The sequence below is a fragment of the Acyrthosiphon pisum genome, chromosome A2, assembly GCF_005508785.2.
Source record: "Acyrthosiphon pisum isolate AL4f chromosome A2, pea_aphid_22Mar2018_4r6ur, whole genome shotgun sequence".
Lineage (NCBI taxonomy): Eukaryota > Metazoa > Arthropoda > Insecta > Hemiptera > Aphididae > Acyrthosiphon > Acyrthosiphon pisum.
This window is the reverse complement of record NC_042495.1, coordinates 115625820-115649208: the sequence shown is the minus strand read 5'-3', so window position 1 is coordinate 115649208 and position 23389 is coordinate 115625820. Positions and strand designations below refer to the sequence as shown.

At 28.9% G+C, this 23389-nt stretch overlaps 2 protein-coding genes across 3 annotated transcripts; one reads left to right on the top strand and one right to left on the bottom strand.

Annotated features, from left to right (window-relative positions):
* Nucleotides 1-3209: 3209 nt before the first annotated feature.
* On the top strand, nucleotides 3210-23079 carry LOC100159359 (pre-mRNA-processing-splicing factor 8). 2 transcript variants are annotated; one of them, XM_001948604.5, is made up of 41 exons: nucleotides 3210-3361; nucleotides 3485-3719; nucleotides 3810-3978; nucleotides 4741-4905; nucleotides 4970-5185; nucleotides 5296-5508; nucleotides 5571-5705; nucleotides 8345-8450; nucleotides 9056-9203; nucleotides 9288-9450; nucleotides 9520-9737; nucleotides 9806-10032; nucleotides 10118-10327; nucleotides 10405-10521; nucleotides 10584-10790; nucleotides 10851-11014; nucleotides 11122-11248; nucleotides 12652-12844; nucleotides 12930-13117; nucleotides 13191-13429; nucleotides 13902-14048; nucleotides 14114-14264; nucleotides 14334-14510; nucleotides 14575-14811; nucleotides 14872-15062; nucleotides 15129-15264; nucleotides 15504-15673; nucleotides 15741-16017; nucleotides 16093-16253; nucleotides 16314-16505; nucleotides 16645-16839; nucleotides 16965-17136; nucleotides 17223-17336; nucleotides 17398-17571; nucleotides 17635-17828; nucleotides 17900-18115; nucleotides 18183-18348; nucleotides 18443-18649; nucleotides 18712-18836; nucleotides 18903-19057; nucleotides 22793-22947. In XM_001948604.5, exons 2-41 carry the CDS (start codon nucleotides 3488-3490, stop codon nucleotides 22945-22947), a joined length of 7149 nt encoding a protein of 2382 aa, XP_001948639.1. In that variant the 5' UTR covers nucleotides 3210-3361; nucleotides 3485-3487. The 2 variants fall into 2 exon arrangements, with proteins under 2 accessions (XP_001948639.1, XP_016661036.1); XM_016805547.1 differs by lacking the exon at nucleotides 3210-3361 and having other exon boundaries at nucleotides 3488-3719; nucleotides 22793-23079.
* On the bottom strand, nucleotides 19786-22362 carry LOC100574677 (zinc finger BED domain-containing protein 1-like). The gene is made up of 2 exons (XM_003245414.4): nucleotides 20356-22362; nucleotides 19786-19944 (listed from the first exon to the last, which is right to left on the bottom strand). The coding sequence occupies exons 1-2, from the start codon at nucleotides 22195-22197 to the stop codon at nucleotides 19903-19905; spliced, it is 1884 nt and encodes a 627-aa protein (XP_003245462.1). The 5' UTR covers nucleotides 22198-22362; the 3' UTR covers nucleotides 19786-19902.
* Nucleotides 23080-23389: the final 310 nt, after the last annotated feature.

The window sequence follows — 23389 nt, the reverse complement described above, 5'->3', positions numbered from 1 at the left end:
GCTGGTGGTGGTCGGAGAACGTGCGCGGGTGACTTACCACCGCGCACCTTCCGTGCTCTTTCCCGTATCCTCCCCTCCTTTGCGTCGCCGTCATCTTGTCCGTCGTCTTCGGCCCAAGTGGGCTGTGCTATAGTATATTAGCTTCGGACGGTTTCGTACATCCGCAGCAGAACAACACGCGAAAAACGCGTTTTACACTTTTCCATCCCGTAGAAAATCTTTTTCTACGGGAGGAAACCACGCGTTTTTCGCGTTCTACTGCAGGGTCCACCTTGCCGATCAGCTCGCCGATACTATCCGCATTCACAGCTAATTCCTTGGCCGGCTGCTCAATGTCTGCACATAATACGTTTTCTGCAGCAGGCATCACTACGTCGTCGAGTGGTCCGTCCTCGGAAGTCGGAGTTGGGTCGATAGTCCCAAACTCGACTGCGCATAATTGCAGTCTGATACAATCGGTTCGTCCTGATCTAATGAACCGTTGTTATCTTGTACCGTGTATCTGAGTGATGCCGTCTCGGTGATCTCTACGAGAGACGGCGCATCGTCACTCGAAATTTCACTGTGCAACACAACGGACTCCTCAAACCGTTCTTCGTTTTTGTCGTCTTCTCCGGTTGCGACTTCTAGCTGGTGGAGCGTCGTCCGGAATCGAAGTGCAGGTTTCTTCGGGCTCTGGCCCTGGGGACTGCACGTCTCCACTCGAGGCCGCATCATCCATACCAATTGACGACAGAAGATATGTATCTTCTGACTCGTATCAGACTCGTATCAGACTCGTATCAGATTTTCGTCATCGCCTTCATCTTCATAAAGGCCATTCATTATACCGACTACTATTAGCTCGAGAATTTCGAGTAATGTAGCCTGTATCTCGTTACTGCTATTATTGTCAGCCATTTTTGATTTGAACGTATATGTATGTGTCAGTACTAATTGAGAATTGCTAATGAGCTTAATACAAGGCTTCCAACACAGAGACCGATCAATTCGAAAATCTCCCAGGCGACGATGTGTATCTATATATTATTATATAGCAAGATAGTACGTTCATCAGCTCGCAGCATTAAATTTTCGAGTACGTAAATTTTTTTAAAGGCCATTATATTATTATTATTATTTATTGATATAGTATAGGTAGGTACTTAATACTCTGTTATTGCGATTTGTTTTATTCTGTGGCTCGATTTATACTTTTAGACTTAGCCGCTCAAAATCTTAATGTTTGTTTGTTTGTTAAGTGAAATAATATACACCTAACTGGTAATATTATAATTGTGTCACCTTTTTGACTTAATCCTAATTGAATATTATACACTATTTGTGTGTTATTACTTATTTATAAATTTTTGATATTATCTTCAAGGCCACAGTTGGAACAAATTTTCGGGAGGGGTTTAAAACTGAATTATATATTTTCATAATATAAAAACCAACTAAAAAAAGAAATGTATAATATATTATAATGATGCACCAACTAGATTCACTTTCCTATCAGAAACGATACTGTTGAAGGAAATCTAAGCTGTTTTTTTAAAAATATCACCAGTTATTTATGTAAATTATTATTATTATTATTATTGTAAATTTATTATATTTATTTACGTCTCTTCGTACTTATGTTTTAACTATCAATTATCAATTATGTTAACTTTATTATATATCTATATTATTATAATCCTATTCTATTAACTAATTAGTAATAAAAAAAAAAAACCACATTGTATATATTTTTTTAATCTATAAGAACTGTGCCCCCAGCACAAGCTTTGCTTAAAGGGGGTACTGCATTATATTAATCTAAATTTTGTAAAATAATTGTATGATATCCTTATGTTGCGAAAATAAAATTATTATTATTATTATTATTATTATTATTATTATTATTATTATTATTATTATTATTATTATTATTTTTACTGTCCTAAAAGGTGATGAGACACAAAAATAAAAAAAACACACATCATTGTAAAATCAATACATTCATCGCTCATAATCTAAAAATTGAAAACTGACAATGTCCGTGAACAGCTCAAAGAGTCAAAATATTTAAAAATTGTATTGGTGCATAGAAAATGAAAATATAAACATTCAGTAAAATTTGCATATATCTACACATATTACAGTTATTCGTTTTTGAATTACAACGATATAACAAAATCGCTGCATAAGAAATATAGTGAATATCCAATCTTGTAAAAATATGAAATTCAAACGCTCATAATAATTTTATATGATTTGCTTGTAGACATTATTTTTTGATAATGGCAGGCAAATACGTTGATTTGACGTAGGCAAACTTATGAGGAATCTTGTACTACATTTTAAATCTCAGATTTAAAAAGAAAATTTTTTATAAATTCTCAACTTTAAATAATTTGCTGATTTTCGTGAATTTTACGTGTTCTGTTAATATTTGAACTTAAAATGCTTATAAAAAAAATTGTGACAGTGAATTTCTAATATTTTTCATCTGTCTTTGAAACAATAGATATATTAGGAGCCTTCTATTAATTTTTTAAGATTTTTTAACCAACAAATAACATTTTATTGATATTTATAGAATAAAAAACTAAAAAAAATTGGAAACTGAAAATATCCGTCAACTGCTCAAAATAAGACAAAATATTTTGAAAATGTTATGGTGTATAGATAATGCTAATATAAACATTCAGTCAACATTTCATGTATCTTCAGTCATTTGTTATAGTGTTACACCAAAAACCAAAATCGATTTTGTCGAAAATTGATATTGTGTAAAAATCCCCGTTTTTCCTTAATTTTTCTTTTGTTTTTCACGGCGCTTTTGAAAATTATTGGATATTTTTTACTTTTGACGCCCCTAAGTACGAACTAGATTCACTTTCCCATCAGAAAAGAATAAAAGATACTGTTGAAGAAAATCTAAGCACCAAACGTGGTCTAAAAGGTGATGACAGACACAAAAAAAACACATGATTGTAAAATCAATACGTTCATCAATCGTCGCTCCGCTCAGAATCTAAAACACATCATTGTACAATAATAAAAAATATTATGTTATGTTATATTATGTTAAAAAATAATAAATATTTTTACCGCGAATTTCTTTTGTTTATCACTTTCAAAGACTCTAGTAAAACGACTCGTGTATGATTTATAGCTTCTTTGATTTAGGAGATTATAAGTGTGTCAGTGTGATTACATTATGCATTTATGCGTTTACCGACGTTCCGTCCTGTTTGTGTAAACTATAAACTCGCGTTTTCTTACTTTTTACATTTCGGTATTAATTAAATATAATTGTCTTATTCATACATAAATTAACAATTTAATGTAAGATGTAATAATTTATCTTATTTGCGTCAACTCAACTTAAAAAGTAAGTTTCTTATATGTTTGTATGGTTGTACACTATTAATAATGAACATTACCTATATGATGTATTAATTAAATACAGTGCCATATCTTACACAACAAATATATATATTTTTCATTTTAAAAGGTTATGTCTATTCCACCTTTCATGTTGGGTGGACACCCATGGGCTCAGATCATTCAACAGCAGCAACAAATTGCTGCCGTGCAGGCACAAGCTCAAGCCCAAGCTGCCCATGCACAGGCAGCAGCTGTACATGCTCATATGCATGTTGCTCAGCAAATGGCTATGCATCAGATGTCATCAGCTCCACCTCACAGAATACCTGAACCTTTAAGTGATGAAAAATTACAAGAAAAATGTAATTTTTATTGATTGTTTTATTCAATTTAATTCTCCTGGTTAAACTTATTACCCATGATTAATTGATAAATGTTTCATTAATATATAGCACAAAAATGGCAACAAATTCAATCTAAAAGATTTGCACCTAAACGTAAATTTGGTTTTGTCGATGCACAAAAAGAAGACATGCCCCCCGAACATATACGTAAAATAATCAGAGACCACGGTGACATGAGCAGTCGAAAATATCGTCATGATAAAAGAGTTTATTTAGGGTATGTACAACCAAGAAAATAATGGCATAAATGTTGTTATTTCCAACACAGTTTTTAAAAACTGTTATTGATTCAAAGACTTCAGTAACACTGAAAATGTAATTTTAATTTCACTATATTTGCTAACCTTTTGGATTTTACCCATCACACACACGCAAAAAAATAAATACCTAATAACTAGGTACATATTAATTTTTAAATTTTTGAAGAGATTCTGAATTACAAGTGTGCTTAAAATAATTTTTCGTTGAATAGTTTAGACCCTGATTCTTTTGTGAAACTACTAAATTTTATTTGCTTTCCAATCATAATGGATATAATATATAAAAAAAAAATAATAAAAGTATCCCTTAGTAGTGATAAATTAAACTGTCGATTTTTCAGTTAATTATCTACTCACTTTGTCTTAGTGAGAGACAAAAGTGTACTAAAATAATATTTCTTATAATTATACAGATAACCATTTTAATTTTAAATTCAATAATCATATTATAGTTATAATATGCAGTCATTTGGAAACACAAAAATAGAATTTTGTATCAGGAATCAGAATCTATACTCTGTATTAATGTTTATTAGTATTTGATAATAATTTAAACAGAAATAGAATACTTATTAGTTATTAGTATTGAAATATACCTATTATTTCACTTTTTGTGATTAATTCTAACTAAGTAGGTATATTATATTATGATTTTTAAATGTAAAAAACAAAAAAAATAATATAAATAAATGTATTAAAAGTAATATTTTTTAATTTAGAGCTTTGAAATATATGCCGCATGCCGTTCTAAAATTATTGGAAAATATGCCCATGCCATGGGAACAGATTCGTGATGTCAAAGTTTTATATCATATAACTGGTGCAATTACTTTTGTTAATGAAATTCCATGGGTCATTGAACCAGTTTATATTGCTCAATGGGGGTAAGCCAGTTTATTTATAATATTGTCTTAGTTAAATAAATATATTACCTATTTATCATTTAAGAACTATGTGGATAATGATGAGAAGAGAAAAACGTGATAGGCGTCATTTTAAACGTATGCGTTTTCCTCCATTTGATGATGAAGAGCCACCTTTAGATTATGCAGACAATGTATTAGATGTTGAACCTTTGGAAGCTATTCAGATTGACTTGGATACAGAAGAAGATGCCGCTGTAGCGAAATGGTTTTATGATCATAAACCACTTGTTAACTCAAGGTATTTTAAACAATAATATTAATTTATACAAACTTATGTTACCTAATCTCATCTGCCCTTCTTTGTGATTAATATTTGTAATCAATGAGTTGATTTTATGTTTTTTTTAGGCACGTAAACGGATCTACATATCGTAAATGGAATTTAACTTTACCGCAAATGGCTACATTATATAGATTAGCCAATCAACTTTTAACTGATCTTGTTGATGATAATTACTTTTATTTATTCGACCCAAAGTCATTCTTTACTGCTAAAGCATTAAACATGGCTATTCCTGGTGGACCAAAATTTGAACCACTTATTAAGGATTCAAATCCATCGTAAGTTGTTAAACTTTATGTGTGTATTTTAACTATATTTTCAAAATTATGTATTTTTTTAGTTTTGTCCGAGATGAAGATTGGAATGAATTTAATGATATCAATAAAATTATCATAAGACAACCTGTAAGAACTGAATACAGAATTGCATTTCCATATTTATACAATAATCTTCCTCATTATGTTCATTTATCTTGGTGAGCATTTTTCATTAAGTATAATTTATTTTTATAAACATTGGGTATATATTTTTATAACAAAATTTTGTTTTTAACATTTTTAAAATTAACACACAAGTTTTGAAAACTTCATAAAAATATTTGTTGTTTTTACTAATGTGTGTAATATTAATGCACATAATCGTTGTAGCAAACTAGATAAAAGATAATCTAATTTAGCGCTGATAGTTATGAACAATTTATTTAATATTTAAAAGAATGCTTTACCAGAATTAAGGCTGCATAATTGTCATGGTGTTATCAATAAGTACACTATATGCAATATGCGTTGACTTAATACTTAATAACATCTTAAAAACTAAATATTTGGATTTAATTTTATTTATTGATAAAAAAAAAATATACCTTGTTTTAAAATATTTTATCAATACCCAATTTATCTGAATGTAGGATCGTATATTAACAATATAAAAAATAATTTTGTAAATGGGTATTTCAAAAGCTGTGATGAATTGCGTAGGGGCTCTGATATTGGATGCAGAATGATGCCCAACTAGTGTATTTTTAATAGATTTCGTCCGTGATGTGTCTATTTTAAAACCAATAGGAATATGCGCCCAGCTGAGCATATTTTCAAAAGTATTTTGTTATGATGATTAGCACAGGGGTCTGATATCTGTTTTAGTGAATGCAGACAGATAGCATTTATTTTTAACGTGGTCAGTGATCTGTTATTGTAAATGTTGTTTGGACAACATTTTTTTCCTGAACAAATATATATAACAATGTTTCAATTTGCTTTGATATTGTATCTATAAATTGACAAAAAAGAATGTATGCCTAATATTCAAAAAAATGTATAATGAGTAATATTAATTTTCAAGATACCTGTAGTCCATGGTATGGTATAAGTTATAAATTATTAAGTATATTTAATACAGCAGTAATCTTTAAGGTATACAGTGAAACTTCCATTTAACAAAATATTTTTGAGAACCAAATTACAACCAAAATTAATTTAATTCTATTTAACAAAATTCTCTATAATACAAATTGTTTTTGTTCCTATGAGATTTTGTAATATTGGAATTCCATTGTATATCACTGAGGTAAAATAGGTTATTTAACTACACCTTAAATAATGTAATTAATAAGCAATGATGAATTGCGTAGGGGCTCTGATATTGGATGCAGAATGATGCCCAACTATTGTATTTTTAATAGATTTCGTCCGTGATGTGTCTATTTTAAAACCAATAGGAATATGCGCCCAGCTGAGCATATTTTCAAAAGTATTTTGTTATGATGATTAGCACAGGGGTCTGATATCTGTTTTAGTGAATGCAGACAGATAGCATTTATTTTTAACGTGGTCAGTGATCTGTTATTGTAAATGTTGTTTGGACAACATTTTTTTCCTGAACAAATATATATAACAATGTTTCAATTTGCTTTAATATTCTATCTATAAATTGACAAAAAAGAATGTATGCCTAATATTCAAAAAAATTTATAATGAGTAATATTAATTTTCAAGATACCTGTAGTCCATAGTATGGTATAAGTTATAAATTATTAAGAATATTTAATACAGCAGTAATCTTTAAGGTATACAGTGAAACTTCTATTTAACAAAATATTTTTGAGAACCAAATTACAACCAAAATTAATTTAATTCTATTTAACAAAATTCTCTATAATACATTAATACAAATTGTTTTTGTTCCTATGAGATTTTGTAATATTGGAATTTCATTGTATATCACTGAGGTAAAATAGGTTATTTAACTACACCTTAAATAATGTAATTAATAAGCAATGATGAATTGCGTAGGGGCTCTGATATTGGATGCAGAATGATGCCCAACTATTGTATTTTTAATAGATTTCGTCTGTGATGTGTCTATTTTAAAACCAATAGTAATATGCGCCCAGCTGAGCATATTTTTAAAAGTATTTTGTTATGATGATTAGCACAGGGGTCTGATATCTGTATTAGTGAATGCAGACAGATAGCATTTATTTTTAACGTGGTCAGTGATCTGTTATTGTAAATGTTGTTTGGACAAAACTATATATCTGAACAAAATTAATTTTACCCTTTCACCGCTACACTATTTATCTACTGAAACCGGTGTATGCTACGTAAAATAAAATTTTTTAAAGATTTAATTTTGTGGTCTATATGATCTAATTATTTAAGTTTAAAATAATGCTATCCAGGGTTTCCAAAACTTGTATGGTCACCGGAAAATAAGAATATTATAAAATACAGGGACGTAATAGTACATTTGGAGCAGTAAATGGGGCAAATGTTTTGTATGTAACAGTACGTCTGGAGTAATGAAAGGGTTAATTCATAATTTTTAAGTATTATATTTATTTAAGTAAGTTAATATTAGTTAATTAAAAGATTTTTGAGATCTCATTAAATAATAATGCCTTTGGGTATAAAAAATTAAAATAGTTCTTTATAACATACCATTTTATAATTATATTTGATTGTTATGCTATTAAAATGGTAAATTTTTAACACTAAAATGTTTATTTTATTATTGATATAAATATTAAATATCATTAAAATGTTCTTTTTAAATATCACCGTATTTTGAATGTGTTGTTAGAAAATTAGTAAGATTATTGTATTAATTTTACAGGTATCATGCTCCAAATGTTGTGTACATTAAAACTGAAGACCCAGACTTGCCAGCATTTTATTTTGACCCCTTGATAAATCCTATATCACACAGACATTCCGTCAAGGTATTTATTTAATTTTTAATCCTGTAGAAATTATATTTTATCATCCACTCTACAGCCTATTTTTTTTTTGAATTAAATTTCAAAATGTAAATAGTGGTATAGGTACAATTAAAAAATGTAATATAATAATTTTGATACATGTTAACCACGGTTTTTTTTTTTTTTTATAGAAAATAATTACAAAAAAATTATGTAAATTATTAAAGTATTCTTATGTCAATAAATAGCTCAAAAGCATTGCAATATTTAAAAACTGTATGATGTATTGACATTTCTAATATAAGCAATCTGAAAATTTCTTATATTATGTTTATTTTTAGAGTTCCAAAAAACATGTTTTGTCAAAATCTGGTTTTGCATTAAAATCTCAATTTTCTTGATGCATTTTAAAATTATAAGGAATTTTTACTTTTAAAAATATTGATTTATCAGGTCACCCCGTTATCTCCTTTATTATTAACTGGATTATTGAGTTTTCATTTTAATTTGACACTTTTACTATTAAATTGTTATTGCTTTCCTTAGCTGAAAAGATATAAAATGTATTTGTTATATTAAACACCACACTATCTTTTAATAAATATAGAGTGTTATATTGTTTGTAGGTTAGTGAACCTATTTTTGATGATGATGAAGAATTTGAACTACCACCAGAAGTTCAACCATTTTTACAAGAAACTCCTGTTTACACTGACAACACAGCAAATGGAATCGCATTGTTATGGGCTCCTAGACCATTTAATATGCGCTCTGGTGAGAATATTTTCTTTGTAATTATTAATATTTTTAATTATCATATTATTATATATATAATGTATGTATATTTTATGATTGTAGGCCGTTGTAGAAGAGCTATTGATGTGCCTTTAGTTAAGAGTTGGTACAGAGAACATTGTCCACCAGGGCAACCCGTTAAAGTTCGTGTTAGCTATCAAAAACTTTTAAAATATTATGTATTAAATGCTTTGAAACATCGACCCCCTAAACCACAGAAAAAAAGGTTTGTATTAAAACATTTATTATTTTTTTAAACTTCTTTTTATACTAAGCTTATAATTGTTATTTTTAGATATTTATTCCGGTCATTTAAATTTACTAAGTTTTTCCAAACTACTACATTAGATTGGGTAGAAGCTGGTTTACAGGTATGCAGGCAAGGATATAATATGTTAAACCTTTTAATTCATCGTAAAAATCTTAACTACTTGCATCTGGATTACAATTTTAATTTGAAACCTGTGAAAACGCTTACAACCAAAGAAAGGAAAAAATCTCGTTTTGGAAATGGTATGTTTTCATTAAAATATTTTATAATTTATTATAAATGTTAAAATCAAATGTATTTATTTTGTTAGCTTTTCATCTGTGTCGAGAAATTCTTCGTTTGACAAAATTGATCATTGATTCCCATGTACAATACAGATTAAACAATATTGATGCATTTCAATTAGCTGATGGATTACAATATGTATTTGCGCATGTTGGACAACTGACTGGCATGTATCGTTATAAGTACAAACTTATGAGACAAATACGTATGTGCAAAGATTTAAAACATCTTATTTACTATCGGTTTAATACTGTGAGTTATTGTATCAAGTTATAATAATATTATTTTATGAAACAGCTTTACATTTATAATACAATTAAATATTGTTATATCTTAGGGACCAGTGGGCAAAGGTCCAGGTTGTGGATTTTGGGCACCAGGTTGGCGTGTGTGGTTGTTTTTTATGCGAGGTATAACACCATTATTGGAAAGGTGGTTAGGTAATTTACTGTCTCGTCAATTTGAAGGAAGGCATTCAAAAGGAGTTGCTAAAACTGTTACTAAACAACGTGTTGAGAGTCATTTTGATTTAGAACTTCGTGCTTCTGTAATTATTTTATTTTATTATTTTTTTTTTTAAATTTTTAGTATGAATTTATTCTAAATAATATTTTATTTATTTAGGTCATGCATGATATTGTAGATATGATGCCAGAAGGTATTAAACAAAATAAGGCTAGAACAATTTTGCAGCATTTATCTGAAGCATGGAGATGTTGGAAAGCTAATATTCCGTGGAAGGTAAAATATTTTTTCGATAAATTTAATTAATTTTATGCTTTATGCTTTATTTTTTTTTTCAGGTTCCTGGATTACCAACTCCAATTGAGAATATGATTCTTCGATATGTAAAAATGAAAGCCGATTGGTGGACAAATACGGCACATTATAACAGAGAACGTATCCGTAGAGGAGCTACAGTTGATAAGACTGTGTGTAAAAAGAATTTAGGTCGTTTAACTAGATTATATTTAAAAGCAGAACAAGAACGGCAGCACAATTATCTTAAAGTATGGTTTCTTGATTTTTTTATAAATTTATAAATGTATTCATATCATTTTATGGTTTAGGATGGACCTTACATTTCCCCCGAAGAAGCTGTTGCTATTTACACAACAACTGTTCATTGGTTAGAATCTCGACGATTTGCTCCAATTCCATTTCCTCCTCTTTCGTACAAACACGATACAAAATTATTAATTTTAGCTCTTGAACGTTTAAAAGAGGCATACAGGTAATAACAAAGTTTTGTAGCTATAATAGATAATAAAAAAACTACTATGAATATTGACAACCAATGGTACACTTTTTATATTTTACATTATAAAATATTTTATATAGTGTAAAGTCACGTTTGAATCAAAGTCAAAGAGAAGAATTAGGATTAATTGAACAGGCTTATGATAATCCTCATGAAGCACTTTCAAGGATAAAACGTCATTTATTGACTCAAAGAACATTTAAAGAAGTAAGTAATTTCACTAAAGTTCCATCAAGTAATTCAATTAATATTATATTTTTAAGCGAGTGGAGTTAAATTTAAGTTTAATTAATAATTAATGACTGATGATTTCATAATTTGTACATCCTTAAAAAAATGGCACAAATCATTAAATCTTACAGTATGCAATCTACTGGTGGTGTTATTACCTTATAATATAAGCTCTATCCGAAGAAGTGTAGTGCCATTACAAACACGCTGAATAATATATGTTTTAACTTTTCAATAAGTTTACATTAAAAATAAATATACAAAAAATCGATTGTGAACTTTTAGAATTTTATTTAATATTCTTCTAATAGTAATATGAAATTTAAAATGAATATTCTATGCTACAGAAATTAAATACATCTTTTAAATCAAAACTTTAATAATAGTATGATAGTATTGAATAAGCATTGATGATTTGTGTAGGGGCTCTGATATTGGATGCAGAATGATGCACAACTATTGTATTTTTAATAGATTTCGTCCGTGATGTGTCTATTTTGAAACCAATAGGAAAATGCGCCTAACTGAGCATATTTTTAAAAGTATTTTGTTATGATGATTAGCACAGGGGTCTGATATCTGTATTAATGAATGCAGACAGATAGCATTTATTTTTAACGTGGTCAGTGATCTGTTATTGTAAATGTTGTTTGGACAGAATTATATATCTGAACAAAATACATTTTACCCTTTCACCGCTACACTATTTATCCACTGCAACCTGTGTATGCTACGTAAAATAATATATTTATTTATTTATTTATTTTTTTTTTTTTAAGATTTAAATACTGTTAATATTACTTCAATATTGTATCATTAAATTAATAAAAATTAAATGTATGCCCAATATTCAAAAAAGTCCCTAATGAGTATTAATTTCAAAATACCTGTAACTCATAGTATGGCATACATTTTAAATTATTAAGAATATATAATACAGCAGTAATGCCAGTGATCTTTGTGGTTAGGTTCAGTATGGTAAACTACCATTTAGCAAAATATTTTTGAGAACCAGACCAAATTACAACCATTTAATTAAATTATATTCAACGAAATTCTCTATAATACAAATTGTTTTTGTTCCCTGTGAGATTTTGTAAAATGGAAGTTTCATTGTATATCACTGAGAGAAAATAAGTTATTTAACTACACCATAATCTGTCATAGTTAAACCTATCTTAATGACTGGGTGTCGTGTGAGAATGTGTAGAATCTATGTGTTCTCTCACTGAATAAAATAGTCTCTAAAATTGGATAAAAATTATGCCATGATTATTTTTTTTACATATTTTGAATTTAAAATAAATATATAATTATAATTTATGTGATTGTTTGCCAAGATTATAGTACTAATTAAATGAATTAACTTAATTGTTCAGGTTGGCATAGAGTTTATGGATTTATACTCTCACCTAGTACCTGTATATGATGTTGAACCACTAGAAAAAATAACTGATGCCTATTTGGATCAATATTTATGGTATGAAGCAGATAAACGACGTTTGTTTCCACCATGGATTAAACCTTCTGATACTGAACCTCCACCATTACTTGTATATAAATGGTGTCAAGGTAAATAATATGCTATTTTGTGTATTCATTATTTTACATAATTTTTTTTTTTTATTCAATAATTACAACACTTGATTTAATTTAGGTGTAAATAATTTACAAGATGTGTGGGATGTGAGTGAAGGTGAATGCAACGTATTACTTGAATCCAAATTTGAAAAAATCTATGAAAAGATCGATTTAACATTACTTAACAGATTGTTAAGATTAATTGTCGATCATAATATTGCTGATTATATGACTGCCAAAAGCAATGTTATAATTAATTATAAGGTTGGTTTCTTAATTTAAGTAAAAAGTGTAAAATTATGTTCTTACAAGTTTTTAAATATTTACAAAATTACAGGATATGAATCATACTAATAGTTATGGTATAGTTCGAGGTTTACAATTTTCATCGTTTATTGTTCAATACTATGGATTGGTTTTGGATTTGCTAGTTTTGGGATTACAGAGATCCTCAGAAATGGCAGGACCACCTCAAATGCCAAATGATTTCTTAACTTTCCAAGATGTTGTTACTGAAATAGCTCATCCAGTTCGTCTTTATTGTCGATATATTGATAGAGTACACATATTTTTAAGGTATTTATTTATGGTTAATAGAGCTGTGTGAAGTATGTTTACTGTTTGTAGATACATATAATTGTACATGTGAGTTTTTTAGTTAAAGTAGTTCAAAAAGTAAAATAAACCATAATAAGTTTTAATGATAAAAAACTAAATTTTCTTAGAAGAATATTGTTTTTCAATGACAAAGTTATGTCAAACATATATTTTTAAGAATAATAAGTATCTGATATACCACTTATTACTAACTTATCAGTCTAGCTGTATTTTAGACTAAAGGTGTTTAGAATTTTTTGAATTTCATAAATTTAATGTCTGTACTAGTTCTTTTTTAAACTTAAAATATTGTACTATAGTACTGGATTAATAAAAATAAATATCAAACTCTGTTTAAATACTTAACGGGTATGAATATATGGTATTTTATAAAAGTTTCAATTAACTATCCAAAATTATGTTAAAATATATTTCATTTTGTTTTTAATAGATTCACTGCTGAAGAAGCAAAAGATCTTATTCAACGTTATTTAACAGAACATCCAGATCCAAATAATGAAAATATTGTTGGTTATAATAATAAAAAGTGTTGGCCTCGTGATGCTAGGATGCGCTTAATGAAACATGATGTTAACTTGTAAGTTATTATAAATAAGTTAGTAGTTCATTTGTAATTTTAATTATTTATTTTGAATTTAACAGAGGGAGAGCTGTATTCTGGGACATTAAAAATAGACTACCCCGTTCTACAACTACCATTCAGTGGGAAAATAGTTTTGTGAGCGTTTATTCCAAAGATAATCCTAATTTGTTGTTTAATATGAGTGGTTTCGAATGCCGAATTCTACCAAAAGTAAGATGATTGAAATATCATGTTGTAATATGATTATGTGCACTTAAATTAAAATTAAATAATTTTTAGTGTCGAACAATTCACGATGAACTTACTCATAGAGATGGTATATGGAATCTACAAAATGAAATCACTAAGGAAAGAACAGCTCAATCATTTTTGAGAGTTGATGATGAATCTTTGCAAAGATTCCACAATCGTGTTCGTCAAATTTTAATGGCCAGTGGATCAACAACATTTACTAAGGTTGAACTAAATTGTTATCATTATTTTATTCGAATATACAACTAAAATTGAGTTTTAATAATAGATTGTTAACAAATGGAATACAGCTTTGATAGGTCTTATGACTTATTTCCGAGAGGCTGTAGTAAATACTCAGGAACTTTTGGATCTATTGGTGAAATGTGAAAATAAAATTCAAACCCGTATTAAAATTGGTCTTAATTCTAAAATGCCTTCAAGATTCCCTCCTGTGGTTTTTTATACACCTAAAGAACTTGGTGGTTTGGGAATGTTGTCTATGGGTCATGTTCTTATTCCTCAGGTAAATATATTTTTAAGTATAAAAAAATATTTTATTGATCATAAACAATTTTTTTTCCAGTCCGATTTAAGATGGTCAAAACAGACAGATGTTGGCATTACTCATTTCCGTTCAGGTATGAGTCACGATGAAGATCAATTAATTCCAAATTTATATCGTTATATTCAACCGTGGGAATCAGAATTTATTGATTCTCAAAGAGTGTGGGCTGAATATGCTTTAAAAAGACAAGAAGCAAATGCACAAAACAGGTAAAACTGAAATATATAAATACAAATTGGTTTGTATTTTGATGTATTTTTGTTTTGTAATTTCAGACGTTTAACCCTGGAAGACTTAGAAGATAGTTGGGATCGTGGAATACCTAGAATAAATACTCTGTTCCAAAAAGACAGACATACATTAGCTTATGATAAAGGCTGGAGAATTAGAACAGAATTCAAACAATACCAGGTGAAATATTAATAAAAAATTACAAATTTTAGGCAGTGCAGACAAATAGTAATAATAGTTATTAATATATAAAAAAATAATTAATTAAAAAAAAAAGTTTAATAATTGTAAATATTTAATTTAGAGCTATATATATATACTTAAAATTGTAAATGATATTAATTGTATTAAATGAAATAATAAATTATTATTAAACTATAATAAGTATTAATATATTATATATAATTATTTCAATTCAGGTTCTAAAACAGAATCCCTTCTGGTGGACTCATCAACGACACGATGGTAAATTATGGAATTTAAACAATTACCGAACTGATATGATTCAAGCATTGGGAGGTGTTGAGGGTATATTGGAACATACTTTATTCAAAGGAACCTATTTCCCAACTTGGGAAGGTCTATTTTGGTAAAAAATTTATAATATATTGTTATGTTATTTATTTATATTATAATTATTGGATATTTATTTTCAGGGAGAAGGCATCTGGTTTTGAAGAATCGATGAAGTATAAAAAATTGACAAATGCTCAACGTTCTGGTTTGAATCAAATACCTAATCGTCGTTTTACATTATGGTGGTCACCAACTATCAACCGGGCTAATGTTTATGTTGGTTTCCAAGTTCAACTTGATTTGACTGGAATATTTATGCATGGTAAAATTCCTACTCTCAAAATTTCCCTGATTCAAATTTTCAGGGCTCATTTGTGGCAAAAAGTCCATGAATCTATTGTTATGGATCTTTGTCAAGTTAGTATATTTTTGTACCAAACCACTTAAAAAAATTTATTTAACTTAGTAATTTTTATTTGTATAATCTTGTAGGTTTTTGATCAAGAACTCGATGCATTAGAAATTGAAACTGTTCAAAAAGAAACCATTCATCCACGTAAATCATACAAAATGAATTCATCTTGTGCCGATATCTTACTTTTTGCTGCTTATAAATGGAATGTTTCAAGACCCTCTCTTCTGGCCGACTCAAAGTAATTAAATAAAAAATATAAAATTATTTTTATTAATATATTCGACACAATTTATTTTAGAGATACAATGGACAACACAACTACACAAAAATATTGGTTAGATGTCCAACTTAGATGGGGTGACTATGACTCGCACGATGTTGAACGTTATGCGAGAGCTAAATTTCTGGATTATACTACTGATAACATGTCTATTTATCCATCACCTACTGGTGTACTCATCGCAATTGATTTGGCATACAACTTACACAGGTAATTATGTGTAATATATTTTGACAGATTGATTTTTATCCACTCAATAATTTTTTAATCTATATTAAATTAAAAGTGTAATATGTTTTATTTATATTTATTTATTTTTATTTATATATTTATTTCTTTATTGTTGTAGTGCTTATGGAAATTGGTTCCCTGGTTGTAAGCCTTTAATTCAACAAGCTATGGCTAAAATTATGAAAGCAAATCCTGCTCTATATGTTTTGAGAGAACGTATTCGAAAAGCTTTACAATTGTATTCTTCCGAACCTACAGAACCATACTTATCAAGTCAGAATTATGGTGAACTGTTTTCTAATCAAATTATTTGGTAATTCATATTATTAATAAATAGTATACTAATGTTTAACATCAACAATAAGAATTAATAATAATTCTTAGAATTTTTTTTATTATTTTATCTCAACTATTATATTATATGTTATTTGGTTTAAGGTTTGTGGATGATACAAATGTCTACAGAGTAACAATTCATAAAACTTTTGAAGGCAATTTGACAACTAAGCCTATTAATGGAGCTATTTTCATATTTAATCCACGTACTGGACAACTATTTTTGAAAATAATTCATACTTCAGTATGGGCTGGTCAGAAACGTTTAGGACAAGTAAATATTATTTTATTTAAATATATTATATATTATTATTTAATATTTATTTATTTAACCTACAAATCAAAATTTTATCTTTTTAGTTAGCTAAATGGAAAACAGCTGAAGAAGTGGCAGCTTTGATTCGTTCATTGCCAGTTGAAGAACAGCCTAAACAAATTATTGTTACACGTAAAGGAATGTTGGATCCTCTTGAGGTAAATTTTTTCCTTGGTTAATACGACGTATTCTCACTTATACAAATATTACTTATTTTAGGTGCATCTTTTGGATTTCCCAAATATTGTAATTAAAGGATCAGAGTTACAACTTCCATTCCAAGCATGTTTGAAGGTGGAGAAGTTTGGTGACCTTATACTGAAAGCTACTGAACCTCAAATGGTTCTTTTCAATTTGTATGATGATTGGCTAAAAACAATCTCTTCTTACACGGTAAAAATAGAATATTCAATGTATTTCATATTTCAATTTATATAATAATTACATTTTGAATAGGCATTTTCTCGTTTAATATTGATATTAAGAGCTTTACATGTCAATACCGAACGTACCAAAGTTATTTTAAAACCAGACAAAACAACTATAACTGAGCCACATCACATTTGGCCCACTCTCAGTGATGACGAATGGATTAAGGTTGAAGTTCAGCTTAAGGACTTGATTTTAGCTGACTATGGAAAGAAAAATAAGTATGTATTTACAATTAAGATAATATAAAAAAATATTGACAAAAAAATAATTTAATAATTGTCTATTATAGTGTGAATGTTGCATCTTTAACTCAATCTGAAATCCGTGATATTATTTTGGGAATGGAGATTAGTGCACCATCAGCACAAAGACAGCAAATTGCCGAGATCGAGAAACAAACTAAAGAACAATCGCAATTAACAGCAACCACAACCAGAACAGTGAATAAACATGGAGATGATATTATTACTTCCACTACTTCCAATTATGAAACTCAAACTTTCAGGTATAATTCTAAGTTAAATCATGATTTTAAAATTTTTAAAATTATAAATCCGTGATATTATTTTTAGCTCCAAGACTGAATGGAGAGTTCGTGCAATATCTGCAACAAATCTTCATTTGCGTACTAATCATATATATGTATCGTCTGACGACATTAAAGAAACTGGTTACACGTATATATTACCTAAGAACATCCTCAAAAAGTTTGTCACTATTTCAGATCTTCGTGCTCAGGTATATTGAATTATTTTAAGAAAATACTGCGCTAACATTTTTGGTATTTACTATTTAATATTAGCATTTAATAAACATGTTTCAATTATTTTAGATTTGTGCATACTTGTATGGTGTGAGTCCTCCTGATAACCCTCAAGTGAAAGAAATCCGTTGCCTAGTGATGCCGCCACAGTGGGGAACACATCAAACTATACACGTACCATCACAATTACCCAATAACCATCACTATCTTAATGACATGGAACCACTTGGTTGGATACATACACAGCCTAATGAATTACCTCAACTATCACCACAAGTAAATAAAAATTTTTAAAAAGATTTTTTAATTCATTTATATTAAAATAATTTATATTTTAGGATATAAGCACACATGCCAAAATTATGTCTGATAACTCGACGTGGGATGGAGAAAAAACTGTAATAATAACTTGCAGTTTTACTCCAGGCTCATGCTCATTAACAGCTTATAAATTGACTCCAAGGTAAAAATAATCATTAAATTCCTGAACTTTTCGAATTTTAATCTTTTAAATTTATTTTAAATTTAGTGGTTTTGAATGGGGACGACAAAACACTGACAAAGGCAACAATCCCAAAGGATATTTGCCTAGCCATTATGAAAAAGTACAAATGCTGTTGTCAGACAGATTCCTTGGTTTCTTCATGGTTCCAGCACAAGGATCATGGAACTATAATTTTATGGGTAAATAATAGGCTTCTCCAACGATATATTTTTGAATATCGATATCGTTTTGAATTGTGCGATATCGAATCGCGATATCGAAAAAAAAATTTAGGTATCGATATATCGATATATCGAATTATCGATATCGATATTTCGATTTATCGATATCAATATTCCGATATCTCTATGACTATCATAATTTTCAATACTCAATACTCAATAGTACTCAATACTCAATTGACTGGGTAGTAGGTACACAGAACTATGTCGTAGGTACTACAAAAAAAGGTTAGGTACCTTTTTATTGGTACTAGGTAGTAACTACTAACTAGTAGGTATTAGTTAACAATTAATTGTTTTAAAATAATAAATATTTTATTCAAGAGCTTAGGCATAAAAATCAGTTCAGCTTATAAAGATTAAAGGGCTATTAAGTCCGAGTACTCTAGCTTAACCACGTCGGTACAGAAGAAATAATTGTGTGATTCTAGAGGACAAAATCTAGCAACAAAGTTATTTTTGATAAGAATGTTGGTTGGTGGTTACTGATTACTGGGTCTTGACAATATAGCATTGGCATTGTTACTACTGATGACTACTGAGTTGGTTTTTGCCTCTTCAGTACCTAATACCTATGGGAAAACTGAAATCGCCAAACTATATTATTTGACATCTGTTATCACTTAGCTGTTAGCATAAAGTATTAAAGTGATATAACTAATTAAATAATAAATATTAACAGGAACTGCTTCATAAAAAAAAAACTTTCCTCTTTATTCTTTCTAAAATAGGTAATAAAATATAAAAACATTAATTTTAACATAATTAAAAATTTTTCTTCAGTCTAGATAGTTGACTAGGTACTAGATACTGTCTTCAGTCTCTTCATACTTAAATTCTTCATCCTAATTTTAAAAAAAATAGGATCATTAAATATTAAATAACAAATATTAATTTATTGCACATAAATTATTCAGTAGGTACCTACCTTAAATAATTATAGTTTAACAAGCATTTTAAATACCTACTTTACAATTAGTTAAATAATAAATAGTAAATACATTTAGGTAGGTACCTACCTAAATATTTTTACTTTGTAGTTTAATTAGTTTATACTTTATAAGATATAAGAACACTGAATGTATGTCATTGTAGCCTGTATGCATAGTTAATTTATGTGTCACATAAATCAACTATGGATACGGACATAATATTTTTAGTTTTTACTACATTATTATTTATTAGTTTATTAATTATTATTAATAATTAATAATTACTAATTACTTATTAGTATGTACTAGGTAGTAGGTACTCACTTTAATTGGTTCTCCTGTCCTCAAGAATGAGTTGAGAAATAGTAGATCATTTACTCTGCTTGGCATCAATCTAGCTCTTTTTTGAGATACAACTTGCCCGGCTTGGCTAAAAAGTCGTTCACTCGGAACACTTGTGGCTACAATGCTAAGATACTTTTTAGCCAACTTGGCAATAACAGGAAATTTGTATTCGTTAGCTTTCCACCAAACTAAGGGGTCAATACTTTTTGGAACACTTTCTGCAGACTGTTTGTACCGTCTCAGCTGTTGGACGCAATCATCTACTATATCTTCATCTTTGTCATGGTCATCTTCATCATCACTGTCTGCAAGTAACGAGTGACATTTTTGCTTTTCTTTATTACAAGGGTTACCAACTTTATTTTTTACTTCTTTCACAGAGCACTCTGATGTGGATGGCCGTTTTCCATTTTCATTATAGGTCACATCTGCTTCATTTTGTATTAATTCTTGTTCCAGTAATGCCCATGTATTTATATTTTCTTCTTCCGATAGATATTTTAAACTGCGATACCGTGGATCTAAGGCAGCAGCTTTATGTATAATATCACCCATTTTATTTTGTCTTTTTTTTAGATCAGAGCTAATAAGTAACTTTATTTCATTTACAATAACACTGTCTGTTGATATACATTCAACAGAACTTATCAAGTTCTTGAATAATCTCCCAACAATTGATAAAGTTACATATTTATCCCCACCAAGAATTTCAGTAGCCGATTTAAATGGTTCCAAAATGTTTATTAAATCAGCAATAATTTCATTTTGACTTACTGTTATATACCAGTCTTCAGTCTTGCGGTTACTTCTTAAACAATTATTAATAGCTTCACGGTTTTTAGATATACTCATCATCATATTATGGGTAGAGTTCCATCTAGTTACACAATCTTGCACCAGTTTAGTCTTAGGAATTTGAAGTTGGTCTTGTTCTTCTTCGAGGCTGTGTAGAGCCACTGCACTTCTGTGAAAATGTCCAACTATTTTACGAAGCATCATGAGAAGTTCTGTAATTGATTCATGTTTAAGTCCATAATTTATAGCCAGTTGTATGCTATGGGCAGAACACCTGACCAAATTTACTTCTTCCAAATTTTGTACCGCCTTAGTCATATTTGGTGCATTGTCACAGACTATTGCACAGACTTTTCCATCAATTTCCCAATAATCCTTAATGATTGTATTGAGATTATTTACAATGTTCGATGATGTGTGAGACTCTTCAATGTTCACTGTCTCTAACACTCTACTTTTTAACTTCCAATTTTCAATAAAATGACATGTAACACCAAGGTAACTATTCACGGCTCGTGATGTCCAAAAATCAATTGTAAGGCAAATATTAGGTATTTTTTGAAGATGGCTTTTAAAGTTAATTTTTTCTTGTGAAGTTATATGATCAGATAGTCTTGTTATAGTTGTGTTACTTGGAACAACATATTCAGGAATAGCCAAATTCATAAACGCTCTAAAACCTTTTCCTTCGATAACATTAAAAGGCCGTACATCTCTAACAACAAAGTTCAGTAGACCTCTAGTTAGCTCTTTGTGGCGTTTACTATTGAGTGACAATTTGGACTTAGAACTTGTAAAAAATGATGATATTGTGGATGTTTCGGATTTAGAAGGGACTTTTGTGCATTGTTGTAAGTGTGATTTTAGATTTGTTGTATTACCGGAATATGCTATTGACAGTGAGCAGTTACGGCAAGTTACTTTTTTATTATTTGTTATTACACCACTAGAATCTACTTTAAACCCAAATGTCTTCCACACATCACTCCGCGCACCAGCTAATGGCACAAGCTTATAATCGGCCATTATTATTTAATATTTATTAACAATTATTAAAAAGTAAAAATTATTTAGTAATTACGCAATCACTATATTAATGAGAAAAACAAAACATAAACAAAATATTTTAACGAATCACAAACGACACCGGAACGTACGATATTATCAAGCGATAAACACTGACTAACTGACCGAGCTACAGAGTTATGAGACTAATGAGTCACTGGGAAAAATAACTATTTAAAATTTATTTTCTGTTATCCTGTGCTATTTTTAACCCGGAATATCCGATATATTTCGATAATCGATTTATTTCGATTATCGATATATACGATTATCGATATATACGATTATCGATATATCGTACGATATATAACGATTATCGATACCTAAATTTCCGAAAAAAAGTTCGCGATATCGATATCGAATCGAAATATCGATATCGTTGGAGAAGCCTAGTAAATAATATAATAAATATTAAATACTAGAATTGATAAGAGCCATCAACCCCTAACTACTTACATGAATGTTAAATTTGTAAATATGATCATGAGTCATGACTGTCCAATATTTCATAAATGTTTGAGAATCCACTAATAAATGTTTTTTATTCAAATTCTAGGTGTGAGACATGACGCAAACATGAAGTATGAATTGCAATTAGCCAATCCAAAAGAATTTTATCATGAGATTCATAGGCCTGCCCATTTCTTGAATTTCTCATCTTTAGAAGATGGAGACGGAGTTGGTGCTGACCGTGAAGACGTGTATGCTTAATGTGTATTATAATTATTTGTTTAAGTTAGTTTTTATTTTATACTTAAAAAATCTGAAACCATTGTATACAATTTTGGATTTTACACTCTCGATAGTTAAAACTATTAATAAACGTATCAAGATTTTAATAACAACATATTGATTTTTATTGGAAATTGATCTATTAACAATTGCTACATTCTCAAAAAATGTCTTCAATAAAATAAAGAATATTGAAATGTATGTATCAAAATTTCAAAATTTTATCATAGTTTATGTCAATAAAATTAAGTCAACGTCAAAATATATTTTAGGCGTGTAAGAATTTGATTGATTTAAACTTTTCCTGCTCATCAAGTAATTTATTATCTGGAATATTATGTTCATAGTCGACTGGCAGGTGGTACTGGGTATGGAAAAACGGGTTATCGCTTATACTATAATATAAATGTCAAGGTACTGT